Source organism: Natrix helvetica (assembly GCF_964273705.1).
Source record: "Natrix helvetica genome assembly, chromosome: 9".
NCBI classification, from domain to species: Eukaryota; Metazoa; Chordata; class Lepidosauria; order Squamata; family Natricidae; genus Natrix; species Natrix helvetica.
In genome coordinates, this window is record NC_138560.1 from 14292516 (window position 1) to 14308866 (window position 16351).

A 16351-nucleotide genomic window follows, 5' to 3' on the forward strand; every position below is an offset into this window, starting at 1 on the left:
ACTTCAAAGATCGATGGAGTCCTCTGTGGTCAAGTGACCAAACATTGGACACTTAACAACACGGCCAATTTATGGATGTTTGCCATGTCCCATAGTCACATGACGGTGTATTATGATACAGTAGTTTCTGCAAAACCCGGCGTTTAATTCTGATTTTCAGCAAAACTGCACCCATTGTGAAACACTGGCTTGCTTAACAACCACAAATTCACTTCACAATCACAGTGATTGTCCGTTGGGATGAACTTGCCAGCTGGTAGATGTTAGGACTAGCCGGCTGAGTCACCACATTCCTAAGTCGTCCCGTCCCCCACCCTTGAGTGGCAACCGAGAAACGAAGAAGTAAGCATGGCTTCGATTGAAGTCATTTCGCCGGTTGACGCTTTGGAGACAGTGTGAAAAAACGTCATGCTGTCTACTTTCTCTAGGATAGACATGGCCTCCTAGACCAGGGGTGGGTTAGGGTTAAGGTTCGCACGGGTTTGGGTGATCCTATAGGTAGGATTCTGCCCAGTTCAGTGACCCTGGCTGGCTATGCCCATTACGCTCTGCCCCTCTCGCCCCACCATGCCCATCCCAGGAATCTCCGGAGCTCGGGGAAAGCAGTTTTTCCCTTTCCGGAGGCTCGAGGAAAGCCTCTGGAGCCTTGGGAGGGCAAAAAATGCCCCCCCCCCCGCCATGGTGCAGGAGGATGACTAGGCCAGGCCCACCATGGCCACGCCCACCCAGCAAGGGGGCAGTGAACTTGTTGCTGCAATTTTTGAAACCCACCCCTGTCCTAGACCTCAGTTGTGTTCTCCTCTTCTCCATGCTAAAGCCTCTCAAACTTTCTTATAAGAAGGCTGTTTGAGCTCTCTAGCCATCTGTTCTCTTCTCTACTCTTTCCATCTCTATCATACAATTGACAAAGGTACGAATCTACATACCGGAACCGAAGAACTGAAGAAGCTTCTTGGATGAGAAGGGAAATGTTTTCAAGGAAAGTCCAGTTGCCTTTTGAAAAAGCAACCTTGGAATACCACGACTGTATTATCATTGGGCAATTTTAACAGTTTTTGTTTTAATTTGAAGGTCTCTCTCTCTCATCCTTCCCCCCCCCTTGCTATACAGTGGAGGCTTTTTAAAAAAATTAATCCTTTTTTACAGAACGAAAGCTAGCTACCACCACAGAGCATCCCCACCCAACCACAAAGCCGCCTCCGAAACCATCTTCTAAGGAGCCGAAGATTCCCACGCTCGGTAAGTTCCCTGTGTAAGTTTGTTTACACTGGAAGAGGAAAGGCTGGGTCGCAACTATTCACATGGAAAATGTCAAGCGACGTCAAAGCTCTTCCAAGTGCTCCTAATCAGGATATTTCTGGCAAGTGCTTACATCAAGGGCTGCCACGAAGAAGATGGGGTCAACCTATTCTCCAAAGCACCCAAGGGCAGGACAAGAAGGAATGGGATTCTGGGAGTTGAAGTCCACAAGTCTTAAAGTTGGTGGCTGAGGAATTCTGGGAGTTGAAGTCCATAATCCTTAAAGTTGGTGGCTGAGGAATTCTGGGAGTTGAAGTCCATAATCCTTAAAGTTGGTGGCTGAGGAATTCTGGGAGTTGAAGTCCACAAGTCTTAAAGTTGGTGGCTGAGGAATTCTGGGAGTTGAAGTACATAAGTCTTAAAGTTGGTGGCTGAGGAATTCTGGGAGTTGAAGTCCACAAGTCTTAAAGTTGGTGGCTGAGGAATTCTGGGAGTTGAAGTCCATAATCCTTAAAGTTGGTGGCTGAGGAATTCTGGGAGTTGAAGTCCATAATCCTTAAAGTTGGTGGCTGAGGAATTCTGGGAGTTGAAGTCCTCAAGCCTAAACATTGGGGCTGAGGAATTCTGGGAGTTGAAGTCCACAAGTCTTAAAGTTGCCAAGGTTGGAGACCCCTGCACTAACGGATGCATAAAGAGACCTAAAAGACTAGTGGAAAATGTAGGCCAAGAATTTGGAGGCATGCAGATTAAGGAGAGGCTGTATTTAGTAGCTTTTAGAGGCATGGGAAATATTCCCGACAAAATGTTTTCATCTCCTCTGCCTTTCAAACCGGGCAGCCGAAGACACTGCCTTGGTGCTGCCTTGAAAGCTGCAGAGAGTGCAGGCGGAAGCTCTGTGGGAATTGGGCAAATTTGTGAGCGCGGGCTTGACCTAAGACTCTGCCTTCCAGATGTACTAAATTGCCTCTTTCATCTATTTTCTAGCGAGTGGCTCCGATGGATTTATTGAAAGGGGAGTGGGATTCCGGAAGGGCAGCTCTCAGACATGTGAAAGGGAGAAAATTGGAGAGAGTCTATTTTTAGGGTTTTGCATTAACGATGGATGTTCAAGGGATTCAGTCTTTGCAAATTCAGAGATGAAGCCGGCTTGACCTCTTGGGCTCAACGTATAAATTGGATTCTGGTTTATCCGTTGGATTTTTCACATTTCTCTAAAGGATGGGAATAGAGTCCTCAACTCGGATGATTAACAAGCATTTAAAAAGACACAAGAAAAATGCTGAATTTGGAAATGTCAGCTTTCAGGTGAAACATCCTGAAAGGTACATACTTAAAAGCAGCCGTTCCTGTGGGTGGAAAAATATGAAATAAAATAAAGCGAATACAGAAGCGAAACTCATTTGGGTCAGATGTTGAACTGAGTCTTCCATCCCAAAAATGTGCTTTGCTGTGGTTTAGAGACCATGGCAACCAACATTGTTAGAGTAACAGATTGGAAGAGGCCATAAAAGGAATCAGATTCATCTGTTCCCCCCTCCCTTTAAGACTTCAATTCCCAGAATTCCCCAACCAGCATGCTTATGGTAAAAATGTGTCCATGTAATACTATGTGGGAATAACTGGGCAAAGAGATGCTGCCGAGGGAATACTTAGATAAGAGGTAGCATAGCCCACAGCTGCATGCTGGGCAAAGGAAAAGGCTCAAGAAAGACCCTCCCTCAATTATTGTGTTATCAAGTGACAATGGGAGAGTAGTACTTTTCAGATTTGCAAGATTCTATTAATGTAGCTTTTCCATAAAGTAGAATTAGGTGATTGGCGGTATTTCCTATCAGGTCTATCTGGGAGGGATGACAGTCTACTCTTTATATTATGATAGCTGATAACCCAGCATTGCCTGGGTATTTATTTATCCCAATCCTGTTTTAGACAGGAAAAGGAATGAATTATAATTGGCAATGGAATGGGCTGTCCTCCCTCCTTCCGTTAATGTCACCACAATTCCTGAAGAGGCGATGGCAAGAGCAACTTCTCCCTGAGCCCTGATTTCGGCGACAATTAAATTAGTTAAACATGTTTTCCCTGTGTCCCCAGAAGGGTCAAGAAAAGTGATACCACCATGTTGAAAATGTCCCGACCAAATGTAATTTCTAATGTTGGATTTTCCCCCTTACCAGAGGGAGCCCCCTTGTGGAGTACTGTGAAGCTGTTACCATAGCAACTCCACTGCGCTGTGCAATAGAAGCCATTTTACAGCACAACAGGCTGTATCTTAACAGAACACACACCCCGAGGGGCGTTAGGGGTGTCTTACCACCACAGTATTTGTTTCCAGAGAGTAAGTCATCTGTGTACCAAGTTTGGTCAAAATTGCTCAAAGCATTCCAGAGTTATGCTGGAACATACGTACATACAAACACACTGAGATATTTTTATATAGATAGCTAGATATACAGCCATTTGAAATCACAACTGCCAGTTCTTTAACTGATGTTGGCCTTCCTATGCATTGAGTTCTTCCCAAGAACCTAGAATATCATAATGTACCAGTGTAGTATATTTGGGGATCCTAGCAGTGTAGCCCTGTGCAATTGACAGATGGAAATGTTCTCAATGTGCAGATTTTGCACATCCCAGAGCTTTTGGTATAGCTCTCAGCGTGCTGATAACCCCCCAGGGACCACCACAGCCAGTGTGTATTATTGTTGTGACGTTATGTATATGCTACCTGTCTCTCGGCAACTCTTGACATTTCCTAAAATTTCTAACTTCAGTTAAAATCTGGATATGAGAGAGAATGGGGAAGCGGAGAAGCAGCCCCCGAGCCCATTCCCTCTCTTACAAACGTTGGCTTGGAAGATTATCTCGCAGTGGCTTTCAAGACACGTAGGCTTGTCATGGCACCAAGCCTGCATGGCTCCTACTGCCTTTCACCCACCAACTGCAGGTGGAAATTAAGTTAATAATAAAAAAGGATCCCTTCTCCTCTTGGAAAGCTCCAGCCAGACCTGCCCTGCTTGGGTAGCAAAGCTTAAGAAGGCAGGCCAGAGGAAATGGCTCTTTAATAAAGAAGCCAGCAGGAGATGGATGCGTGCGTGCGAACAGGGGTGGGTGCTCTCTTGGAGGATGAATCTTCCTGCCGCAACGAAGCGCGGGCAGCAAGGAGCTTTGGGCTAATTAAAGTGAGAAACTCTATCCCAGAACCTCCTGAATTATTGATCTGCCAGAGGCTCCCTATAGGCCATTGCCTGTGCATTTATCTCAACAGGGCACAAGATGCAGCTTTGGTGGGGCACTCGTGCCAGCCTCTCTGGCATGTCCTAACCGTGTCACTTCTTCCTCTGCATTTCCTGTTGGAAGCCTTCCTTCACGCCTAGGCGTTTTACCGTTGCCATTGTTTTTTGCTGCCTCTCCATATAGGATGGACCTCTTTCTGGAAAAGCCTGTTTTCTTTTAACCGTGTGTTGGGGTTGCAACTGAGTTGACTCATGTGGAGTGGGTGGCCAGAGTGGGAGGGGCGGGTGAAGTTTGCAAGGAAAACATCCGAAGCGTTTGCTCTTAAAACTAAGCGTTGATTTGCCCAGGGAATTCCACAATCGGCCCCTTTGGCATCATCTAATCTTGTTCTGATGCAGCTCCCCAAACACGACAAACCTTCTGTATTTAAAACAATTATTCCTTTATTAGGTGCGCCAGCAGCCCCGGCAAAAAAGTTTCTCTCAATGCAGGCTAACAAGTCGGACGGAAGATGAATGTCAGCATTCCAAATATCATTCAGAATTAAATCAGAGCCCAAGGCAGAGCTATCCTTAAAGTTCCAATTTAATAAGACAGACATGTTGGCACAAACTGTGGAATCCCGAATCTGAAAGCTTCTGGGGTTTCCCACCCAGTTGAAAGTTCATGATCTTGCTCCCACACCCCCAAGTCCATCACATGGTCCAATCTTCCTCTGCCAAGCTGGCATTTCCACCCATCTAGTTCCGGTCAGTTGGAGAGGTGCGGAGACAAAAGATGACCTTGGGCTTCTAGGAAGGAATGACAACAACACATTCTACAATTCTACTCCTTACTATTCCCCCTCCCAATTACTATACTAATGAAACAGCATAGTAAAATAATAGAGAGTGTGGCAGGCCAAAGATCCTAAAAGGAATATAACTGCAGGCCTGACAATGAATAGTTGTCTGCCACATCCATTCATCTCCGCCCCCTGCTTTTTATCCCCAGAGCTTTGGTGGAGCTTCTCTAGCTATGGTCCCAAGGATCAGCCCACGGATTTCCACTGCTCTCCTCTCCTCTGCCTTCTGTGCATCCATGCACCAGGCACTAGACCCAGCTGTTCCTCCTCTTCCTCATCAGCCACCTCCAGACCTGGGGGCTGTTGACTCTCAAGGCTGATGGGTGGCCGAGCCTCCACCTCTCTCTCTCTCTCCCTCCCTCCCTCCCTCTCTGCCAGCTCCATTCCCTCTTCCCCGTCAGAGTTCTCAGGCTGCCTTGATGCTAACCCTGACTCCCACGCCTCCTCCTCTGATTCGGCTGCTGGAGGGGCCGATGCATCTCTTCCACTACCAGGAAGCCAGAATTGCTGCTTAAAAGGGCTGGTTGGCCCTTCTCGCTTGTTAACTCTGCCACCAAGGGATCCTTTGCTGAAAACAGATAATGGAAGTCAGCAGCAGAGGGGGCATTGTGAGCGCCTGCCTACCAAAATAAGAATGATTTACTCTGTGCTATCGGTGCATGTGGCAGTTTATGAAGTTTAACGAGCAAAACAAACCAAAATCTCAAAGCCCCAATGAGCTTACCGCTCTGAATCTGAACCGCTGGAAGAGCAGGAGGGGAAAATAGCGAGAGGCATCAGGGGAGGAGTGAGTCTGTGTTTGCCTTCCTTCCATATGGGCCTAATTTAACTTATACTGGACAGGGGAAGGGGAAGGAAGGAGAACAATGGGATTGAAAGGTAGCTTGGAGGCCGCTGGCACAAGCCGCCTTTAGTCTGCGGTCTGTGCATTGAACTGCCAACTTGCAGTCAGTTGGCTGGAAGGTTTCCTTCTCAGCCTATCTGGAGAGCACTGGATGAGGAAGGATGAATGGTCTAATCCCTCCTTGGCCATGTTGCATCTGACACTGCTGTACAATCTCTGACCAGTCGCCCTCCAGAGTTTATGAGTTCCACTGTCATCCTGACTTCTGGAGTACTCGTTCCACTGTCAATTAGGAAGCTTCGCCTGAAGTTTCCCCCAAATCGGCTTCCCGACAACCTCATTATTTCTTATCCTCTCCTGAAGCAAAACAGACACCTCTGTTCCATTCTTCTGCACGTCAGCACATTGCAATGTTGAAAACGTTTTTTTTAATCTCTTTACCCAAGTTTGTCTTCTCTTGGCTTAACAAACTCAAGTCCTTCCACTCTAGTGCAGGACGTGATGTCCCTCCTTTAAAGTTACCCTCTTCTTTGTCAAGAGTTTGTTGCAGCAATCACATCCAGAAAGCACAGACAGGTAACTGATTCAGCAGGATTCATTAACTTCTCTTATTAACTTCTCTTATAGGTAATATAACACATGAAGTAAATATACAATACCAAAAGTAGGTGTTCCAACGTGGTAGTAAATACAAGCAAACACAGGCAGAGGAGAGAACAGTTTCAGTTTCAGTTCAGAGCAGTAGACTAGTTTAGAGTTCAGCACAGACTCAGAGTTCTACAGATAAGCCACACCCAGGCTCCTTGCTGTCTCCCTGTTGCTCACATAGCAAATACTGTTTCAGTTTCCAAACAGTCCTCATTGGCTGACCCAGTTGCCATGTCTCTTCATTGGTTGACCTTGTTGCCATGTCTCTTCCAATCATGAAAATATCTACCCTGACATTCTTCTAGGCCAAGGGGCTTCAAACTTGGCAACTTTAAGACTTGTAGACTCCTTAGCAAGACTGACTGAAGAATTCTGGGAGTTGAAGTCCACAGGTCTTAAAGTGGCCAAGTTTCGAGAGTCCTGTTTTAAGCATATACCAGTTTGTTAGAATATGTAACAGGGAGAAAAGATGAGATGAGATGAGCTGCAGTGGTGCTGTGGTTAGAATGCAGTACTGCAGCTACTTCTGCTGACTGCCGGCTGCCTGCAATTTGGCAATTTGACTCTCACCAGGCTCAAGGTTGGCTCAGCCTTCCAGTCTTCCCAAGTCAGTAAAATGGGGACCCAGATTGTTGGGGGCAATAGGCTGACTGTGTAAACTGCTTAGAGACGGCTGTAAAACCTTGTGAAGTGGTATATAAGTCTAAGTGCCATTTCTATCCATATCGTTACTATAATACAGGTAGCCCCTGACTTACAGTCGTTCATTTAGCAACCCTTCAAGATTCCAACAGCAATGAAAAAAAGGGGCTTACAATTAGTCCTTGTAGTTATGACTGTTGCAGTGTCTTCACAGTCACATAATCAAAATTCTGGTGTTTGGCAACTGGCGTGTACTTTATGATGGTCGCACTGTCCCAGGAGTGCACCCCGTGTTTGCCACTTGAGACTTTTCTAGCCGGCTTCCAATGAGCAAAGTCAACGGAGGGGGCCAAATTCACTTAACCACCATATGCTTCACTTAACAGCCAAGGTGACTGCAGCAAAAAAAAGGTTGTAAATAGCAACGGACATTTTGGTCCCAATTGTGGTCGTAAATCAAGGACTCTGATCATGGAAACATTTTTAATGAGCCACCATGGGGGAAATGGAGCAGGTGCAGATGTTCTTGTAGTAATATATTTGCAGTTTGGCAAGGAGAAAGGTAGTAATCTTAGAAATCAGTAAATAGACGCCTACTTACAGTTGGAGATAGCAAGTAGTAGCCAAATCACTCTGCTGTTCAGGTGTTTTTATTATTCACCTGGGTAGGCCAGGTAGATCAATCAGAAGGCCTCATGCAGGTGGCTGGTCTGGAGAAGGTTGATTTATGAGATAAGCTAACTGCTGTCACACTCTGATTCCGAGGCCTTTGCTTGACGTTCAAGGCAAATCTTCCTTAGGAGAACAGCTTCATTCTGGACTGACACATTCAGCAGAATAAAGTGGCAGAATCCTGAGACGATTCTATAGACCAACGGTCACCAGCTGGTGGTCCGTGAGAAAATTTTGATGGTCCGCAGAAAAATTATTTGCAATTTTTTATATTGCACTAAATCAGGGGTCCTCAAACTACGGCCCCTGGGACGGATACGTGCAATGAACGTTTGTGTTGCTGCAGAGAGCCTCCCCCTTCGGGGTCTTTTTGTGCAGGTCGGAGGGGGGCAGAAATTCCGACTTGGGGTCTGCTTCAGCCTCCTGGTGCAGGGATTTGGGTGAAGGCTGGAGGGAAGTGCTGCTGGAGGGCGTCGTTCCAGTGGGATTACATCAAGTTCTGGAACTGGCTGACCATCTCAGCCAACTGAGCTGCCAGGCACCGGTACCTGGCCTTGCACTCCTGCAGGTCTGCTCGGAAAGCCTATGCTCGTAGTCCTCAGTGAGGTGCTTCTGCTGAGCCTCCTTCTCGGTCAGATCCAATTTGAACTGAGCCAGCTGTTTTGCCAACTCTTTCTCATGGTGGCTGCTTAAGTCCAACAGCTGCTTCCTGTTAGGTCCCTAAGGACCCCGGGTGGGCAGGCGAGGAGTGGCTGGGAGGGGAGGGGCGAGTAGAGGCCAGTGAGGGAGCCCTCAATGCGAGTGACATCGAGTTGGCCACGCCCACCCAGTCCTTAGGCAGATTACCTTAGTGGTCTGTGGGATTTAAAATTTATGAATGTAGTGGTCCCTGAGGTCTGAAAGGTTGGTGACCTCTGCCATAAACTCCCGTTTCTTTCTCACCAATTGTTGTTCTGTTCCTTCCTTGTGTAATTGTTCAGAAAAAAAGTACACAGTCCTCAACTTTCCAACAGTTAAGTGGTGGGTTCCGGATTCCGTTCCAACCGATATGGTTGGAACGGCCCCAGGATCTCCCACACGGATGTGCGTGGCATGCGTATGTGTCATGCTTGCCTGCAACGCTTCAGCAAACCTCCGCGATGCTCCAGCTGCTCGGCGGAGTGTCGTGCAGGTGCCGTACGTGCCATGCGCATGCATGGAAGCGGCAAAAGCTTAAAGCCCAGGTAAGGAGCTCGGGCGGGCCCTCCGGATCACCATACCGGAACGGTACTCAGTGCTCCAGGCATGATCCGGTACGCCTGTACCGGGGTGTACCGCCTGCAACTCACCACTGCCACAGTTCATTTAGTGACCAAAGTTACAATGACATTGAAAAAAGTGACCTATGGCCTAGGGCATGACTGTTGCAGCATCCCCAGGGTCACAGGGGATAAAAATTCAAATGCTTGGCCACTGATGCCTCTTTATGATGGGTGCCTACTGGACCTTTGCAACGTTTATGGATTTCGGAGCACCAAAGTCCATGGGGAAATCCAGATTCACTTACCGACCAGGTTACTAACTTAACCCATGCAACGATTCACTTAACAAGTGTGGCAAGAAAAGTCATAAAATAGAGTAAAAGTCGCTTAGCAAATGTTTCCATTAGCAACATAAACTTTGGCGTCGTGACTCGAGGACTGCCTGCCCTCCATTCAAAAGGACTTGCTGCTGATTCAGAAGATTCCCCCGTCCTCCCACCCAAGACTCAAAATAGGAACCTTGGATAGAAATAGGACTTAGATTTATATACTGCTTCACGTTGCTTTAAAAGCCCTCCTAAGTGGTTTACAGTCAGCCTATTGCCCCCCACAATCTGGGTCCCCATTTGGGGTTAAGATTTAATAGGATCCTAACAAGAAGAGAGGATAAGATAAAACGAGAAGAGGGACGCGGTGGCTCAGTAGCTAAGATGCTCAGCTTGTCGATCAGAAAGGTCGGCAGTTTGAATCCCTAACGCCATGTAATGGAGCGAGCTCCCGTTACTTGTCCCAGCTTCTGCCAACCTTGTAGTTCGAAAGCACGTAAAAAAATGCAAGTAGAAAAATAGGGACCACCTTTGGTGGGAAGGTAACAGCGTTCTGTGCGCCTTCGGCATTTAGTCATGCCGGCCACATGACCACAGAGACATTTTCAGACAGTGCTCGTTCCTCAGCTTTGAAGCGGAGATGAGCACCGGCCCTTAGAGTCGGGAATGACTAGCACATATGTGCGAGGGGAACCTTTACCTTTAACGATAAGAGGGAAGAGAGAAAAACCGCAGAAGCTGCCTGCAAGCTCTCAGAGCTGCTGTGTTTCAAGGGAAAAACCTCCTTTGAGTCCCGTGAGTCCACATTCCCTGGAACGGAAGTGGCAATCCATCAGCTCAGCTCCTGGGCACGTAATGAGAACAACAGGTGCGGCTTTCATTTGAAACAACAAAGCAATCCCGGGTGCAAAGGCCCCGAGAGAGACAGGAGGCGCATAGCATGAACAGCTGATACATACGCAGGCACCTTAGTCCTGAGACTCCAGCACTGAATCTGTTCAGAGAAGCTCTGGCCCATCCAGAGGATGTTGCTGCACCCTTGTGAAATCCCTGTCAGCCATCCTGTTTATTGGCATTCGTCTTCACTCTGGGGCAAAATATGCCTGGGAGGAAAAGGGAAGAGATGTTTTGAAATCAGTCTCTGTTCTCCAAGGAAATGAAGGGAGAGGGGAGGGGAGGAGGAGAGGGTGGCAAGAGGGGAGGGGAGAGGAAGGGAGGGGGAGGAGAGAGGAAAGAAGCGGAGTTGCAAGAGGAGAAGGGAGGAGAGGGGAAGGGAGGAGGAGAAAGGAAAGGGGAGGGGAGGAGAGGGGAAAGAGGAGTTGCAAGAGCAGAAGGGAGGAGAGGAGAGGAGAAAGAAGAGGGCTGGCAAAAGGGGAAGAGAGGGGAGAGGCAAGAGGAGGGGAGGGGTGGTAAGAGGAGGAGAGGTGGGAAGGGAGGAGAGGGGAGGGGAAAGGGGTTGCAAGAGGGGAAGGGAGGAGAGGAGAAAGGAAAGAGGAGGGGAGGGTTGTAAGAGGGGAGAGGAGGGGAAGGGAAGAGAGGAGAGGAAAAGAGATGGGTTGCAAGAGGGAAGGGGAGTGGAGATGAAAGGGGGATAGTGAGAGGGCATGGGAAGGGAGGGGGAGGAGAGAAGAGAGGAAAGAAAAGGAGTTGCAAGAGGTGAGGAGAGGAAAGAGGAAAGGGGAGGAATTACAAGAGGGAAGGGGAGGCAAGAGGAAGGGAAGGATCACGAGAGGAGAGGGGAAGGGAGGGGAGGGCAGGAGAAGAGAGGGGAGGGAGAGGAGAGAGAGTAAACTTTGCTTGGACCAATAGAAGAGAATATTTGTGGCTCAAGGATGAATTGTGGGATCCTTGGCACTCTCTAGGCTTGCTTGCTTTCCTGCAGATATTTCATTACCCAACTAGGTAACAGCATCAGTGCATGTTGGGGGGGGTGTACAAAGGTGTACGCAGCTTGCAATGTAAGGTACACGATATTGCCCAAAGTATTTGCTCACAACTGATTCTGATTATTTGGATGGGTGAGCGAATACTTTTGGCAATATAGTGTATATGTTGATGGGTCTCGGATCTCACCCAGACTGAGATCTAGCAGCTTCTGAGTATCCAACCGTTTCCATCAGTGCTAATATAGACTTTGGTAGGAAGGAGGATTTTCTCCCTTGATTTGAAACTGGATGCTGTCCAACACTTCCATGTCCATATTCTTTCAAAGTACAGATGTGGAATCGGATTTGCTAGACGATATGAACTCCGGTACTCAAGAGCCACGCTGGTGTAGTGGCAAAGGCATCAGGCTAGAAGCCAGGAGACAGAATACAGAATAACAGAGTTGGAAGGGACCTTGGAGGTCTTCTAGTCCAACCCCCTGCCTAAACAGGAAACTCTACAGTGTGAGTTCTAATCCTGCCTTGGGCACAAGGATAAGTGGGCCAGTCCCTTTTTTTTACAGCCATAGGAAGGAGGCAAGGGTAACCCATTTTTGAACAACCTTGCCCAGAAAACTGCAGGGACAGGAGGTCCAGGGGTTAACAAGTCACCAAAACACAATCAGAAATTCTCCACAACCTGCAATATGAACGTATATCTCTTTATCAGGGTTTAGCTTGCCATGATGTCCAGTTCAGATGTGGGTTTAAGCAGAAAAAATAACCCTAAACAATGAAGTCCATAACCTCTTCCAACCTGGATGTCAACCAAGATGATTAGGAGACTGGAGACTAAAACACCCGATGAATGGTTGCAGGAACTGGGCATGGCTAATCTAGTGAAGAGAAGGACCAGGGGAGACAGGTTAGCAGTCTTCCAATATTTGCAGGGGCTGCCACAGAGAGGGGGGTGGGGTCAAGCTATTTTTCAAAGCACCTGAAGGCCACACGAGGAATAATGGACGGAAACTGAACAAGGAGAGATTCAGCCTGGAAATAAGGAAGAACTTTCTGACAGTGAGAGCAATCAACCCATGGAACAGAAGTTGCCTTTGGAAGTTGTGGGAAGTTGTGGGAGATTCATCATTGGAGGCTTTCAAAAGGAGACTGGATGGCCATTTGTCAGAAATGGTGTAGGGTCTCCTGCTTGGGCGGGGGTTGGGCTGGAAGACCTACAGTACAAGGTCCCTTCCAACTCTGTTAATCTAATCTAATCTAGTCCAGTCCTATCCAACCAAATCTAATCTAGTCTAGTCCAGTCCGATCCAACTCAATCTAATCTAGTCTAGTCTAGTCCAGTCCGATCCAACTCAATCTAATCTAGTCTAGTCCAGTCCAGTCCGATCCAACCCAATTCGCTCGCACAGAGAGGGACTCCTCCAGGTGCCGTCCACCAGACAATGTCGGGGGGCGGCGTCTAGGAGTAGAGCCTTCTCTGTTGCGGGCCCAGCCCTGTGGAATGACCTTCCTCCGGATATTAGGACTACCTCTGACCTCCGCTCCTTCCGGATTAAGCTCAAGACCCACCTATTTCAAGTAGCTGGCCTGGCTCAATCATAGTTCGTTCACACTGCTCCTGACGGGTTTTTTAATTCTGCGACTTTGGGAATTTTATTAGGGGATTTTAAATTGTGTTTTAACTATTCTTACTCATCTTCCTTCCTCCTCTATGTATATGTATTCGTTTAGTTGTTTGTGTATTTTTCGTATTGTTCCTATGTGTTTTGTTGTACGCCGCCCCGAGTCCTTCGGGAGAGGGTGCGGCTTAGAAATAAATTTTATTATTATTATTATTATTATTATTATTATTATTATTATTATTATTATTATTATTATTATTATTATTATTATTATTAATCTAATCTAGTCTAGTCCAGTCTGATCCAACCCAATCTAATCTAGTCTAGTCCAGTCTGATCCAACCCAATCTAATCTAATCTAGTCCAGTCCGATCCAACCCAATCTAATCTAATCTAATCTAATCTAATCTAGTCTAGTCCAGTCTGATCCAACCCAATCTAATCTAATCTAGTCTAGTCCAGTCCGATCCAACTCAATCTAATCTAGTCTAGTCCGATCCAACCCAATCTAATCTAGTCTAGTCCAGTCCGATCCAACCCAATCTAATCTAATCTAGTCTAGTCTAGTCCAGTCCGATCCAACCCAATTTAATCTAATCTAGTCTAGTCTAGTCCAGTCCAATCCAACTCAATCTAATCTAATCTAATCTAGTCTAGTCTAATCTAATCTAGTCTAGTCCAGTCCGATCCAACTCAATCTAATCTAATCTAGTCTAGTCTAGTCCAGTCTGATCCAACCCAATCTAATCTAATCTAGTCTAGTCCAGTCCGATCCAACTCAATCTAATCTAGTCTAGTCCAGTCCAGTCCGATCCAACCCAATCTAATCTAAACTTCCCATGTTTTCATGTCCTTGAAAGCAAACGGATATTTCATCTCCCATCATTTCCACCCAGCGTCTGCAATAAAGTTTGGGGTAAAGTCCAAAATGAGCTTCCTTGTCTTGTTTCTTCTCAGTCCCTTGTCTTGGTTCTCTCTAGGCTCGACCACCGGCTCACCAGAAACCCTCCCACCCGAGTTCTACACACCCGGCTTCGACTCTTCCAGCTTCATTGGAGGGATCGTCCTGGTGCTCAGCATCCAAGCTGTTGCCTTCTTTGTTCTGAAGTTCCTCCGCTCGAAGGACAACACCTATCAGACGCTGTAAGTTTCCTAGGGACCCCCGGGGGTTGCTAAGGTAGCGCCAGAAAAGGAGCTGCTAGGCTTTTCAACTAACCAGGTTTCAGAATCGGGGAGGTCAGGCTTTCTTTTGGAGAAGCCGCCATTGTGTGTCTGAGCTGAACAGGGACCAAATGGCTGCTGAGGCCAGTTTTTAACACAACTGCTGCCTTAGGATAGAGAGACCAAAATGAGGCAAATCAGCTCCAGTTCTCTAAGCACAGAAATTGGGGGTGGGGGGTGTAGGGGCAGGGGTGAAAGGCTCTGAAGTCTGCTACTGGTTTGCTTTGCGTGCGCATGTGCACGGTTCGCCTGAACCGGTAGTAAAAAATGTGCTACCGGTTCTAGAAAACCAGTAGTTCTGATGATCAGCAGTGCAACGATCGGTTGTGCCATGAGATTCCTAATCACGCGGCGCAGCTGATTGTTGCACAGCTGTTTGTCAGAACTACTGGTTTGCCTGAACCAGTAGCATTTTTTTACTATTGGTTCGGGCAAACCGGTAGCATTTTTTACTACTGGTTCGGCCGAACCGGTAGCATTTCACCCCTGGGTAGCGGGATGTTCTTACTTGGCAAACTTTCTTTTCCTTCTCTTTATTCCCACAAGCAATTTCATTCTCTTCGCTTCCTTCTCCGGCCAGCATTTCCCCATTACGGGTACTCCTCGACTTACAACCTTTCATTTAATGACTGTTCGAAGTTACGACACCACCGGAAAAAGTGACTTATGGCTGCTTTTCACGACCCTTGTAACATCCTCATGGTCACGCGATCAAAACTCAGGCCGCTTATGAGGCAACTGGCTCATATTTATGACAGTTGCAGAATCCTAGGGTCCTGTGATCTCCTTTTGTGGCCTTGTGACAAGCAAAGTCAATGGGGAAGTCAGATTCACTTACCAACTGGGCTACTAGCTTAACCACTGCGGTGATTGGCTTAACAATGGTGGCAAGAAAGGTTGCAAAATGGGGCAAAGCTCACTTAATAGTTGGGTTGCTTAGCAGTTGAAATTTTGGTCTCAATGGTGGTCATAAGTCGAGGACTACCTGTTCTGGGTCTGTTCATGCCCAAAAAAACCTTGGTACACAGATGACATATTCTTTGGAGAAAAATACTGTGGGGGCAAGACACCCCTAACACCCCTCGGGGTGTGTGTTCTGTTACGATACAGCCTGTTGTGCCTTCAAATGACTTCTACTGTACAGTGCAATGGAGTTGCCATGGTAACAGCTTCAAAGTACTCCACAAGGTGGCTGCTTCTGGTAAGGGGGAAAATCCAGCATTAGAAATTACATTTGGTCCGGACATTTCCCCCTATAAATAAATACCCAGGTTATCGGCTAGTGTAGGGATAAATTCCAGCTGCACAGAATCTGCCCTCTAAGGGTAAGAAGGGAGTCATCTACTGGTTGGAAGCCTCCCAGCTCGTCCTCACCTTTAAAATCCACTCAACACCCACCCACTCCCCACACACCTTTTCCAACGACAGACATCCCATTGTCAGCTTCCTACAATTTCCAGCAGGTCAAGAGTGCACAAACGTTGGTTGGGAATTGTGAGCCTTGCCCTCCAATTCTCAAGAAACAGCACCAAGCTGGGAAAGCTGACTTAAAAATAATAATAAGAATCTCCTTGCTTAGCGATGCAGTTGTAGGTAATGGTGTCCTTTGCTTTTTAAACCTGAGTGAAAGGATGAGCCGGCCACGAATTTGGTCCAGGGAAGGGATTTGCAGCAAGATAAGGCAGTGTCATTATTTCTCCCCCAACCTTGACTCCTGATTCGTTTTGCTTTTAATGTTCGTCTTTGCTGCTCTTCCCTACCGCCCTCCTTAAGCGGGTGACTTTGCTGTCTAGGCAGCCCAGCAAAAATAATTCTGGACACTGAAACCCTTCATCACTAACTGGCACGATTGTGGCCATACGGAAATCTCCTCCACTTTCTAAATGAGGCACATGGACCGTTTGAGCTTAATCAAACGTTGAATCATCGCAG

General features: G+C 47.1%; 1 protein-coding gene across 3 annotated transcripts in view; it reads left to right on the top strand.

The window, feature by feature from the left end:
- The window catches only part of CD164L2 (CD164 molecule like 2), a gene marked incomplete at its 3' end in the record, with an annotated part of 37125 nt that overhangs the window by 14462 nt on the left and 6312 nt on the right, over positions 1-16351 (top strand). For 2 of the 3 annotated variants that reach the window (XM_081962798.1, XM_081962797.1), the window contains exons 4-5: positions 1147-1239; positions 14179-14341. In XM_081962798.1, the coding sequence (XP_081818924.1) occupies positions 1147-1239; positions 14179-14341 (256 nt within the window). Of the gene's footprint in view, positions 1-1146; positions 1240-14178; positions 14346-16351 lie in introns of those variants that run through there. The other variant, XM_081962799.1, reaches the window with a different exon arrangement.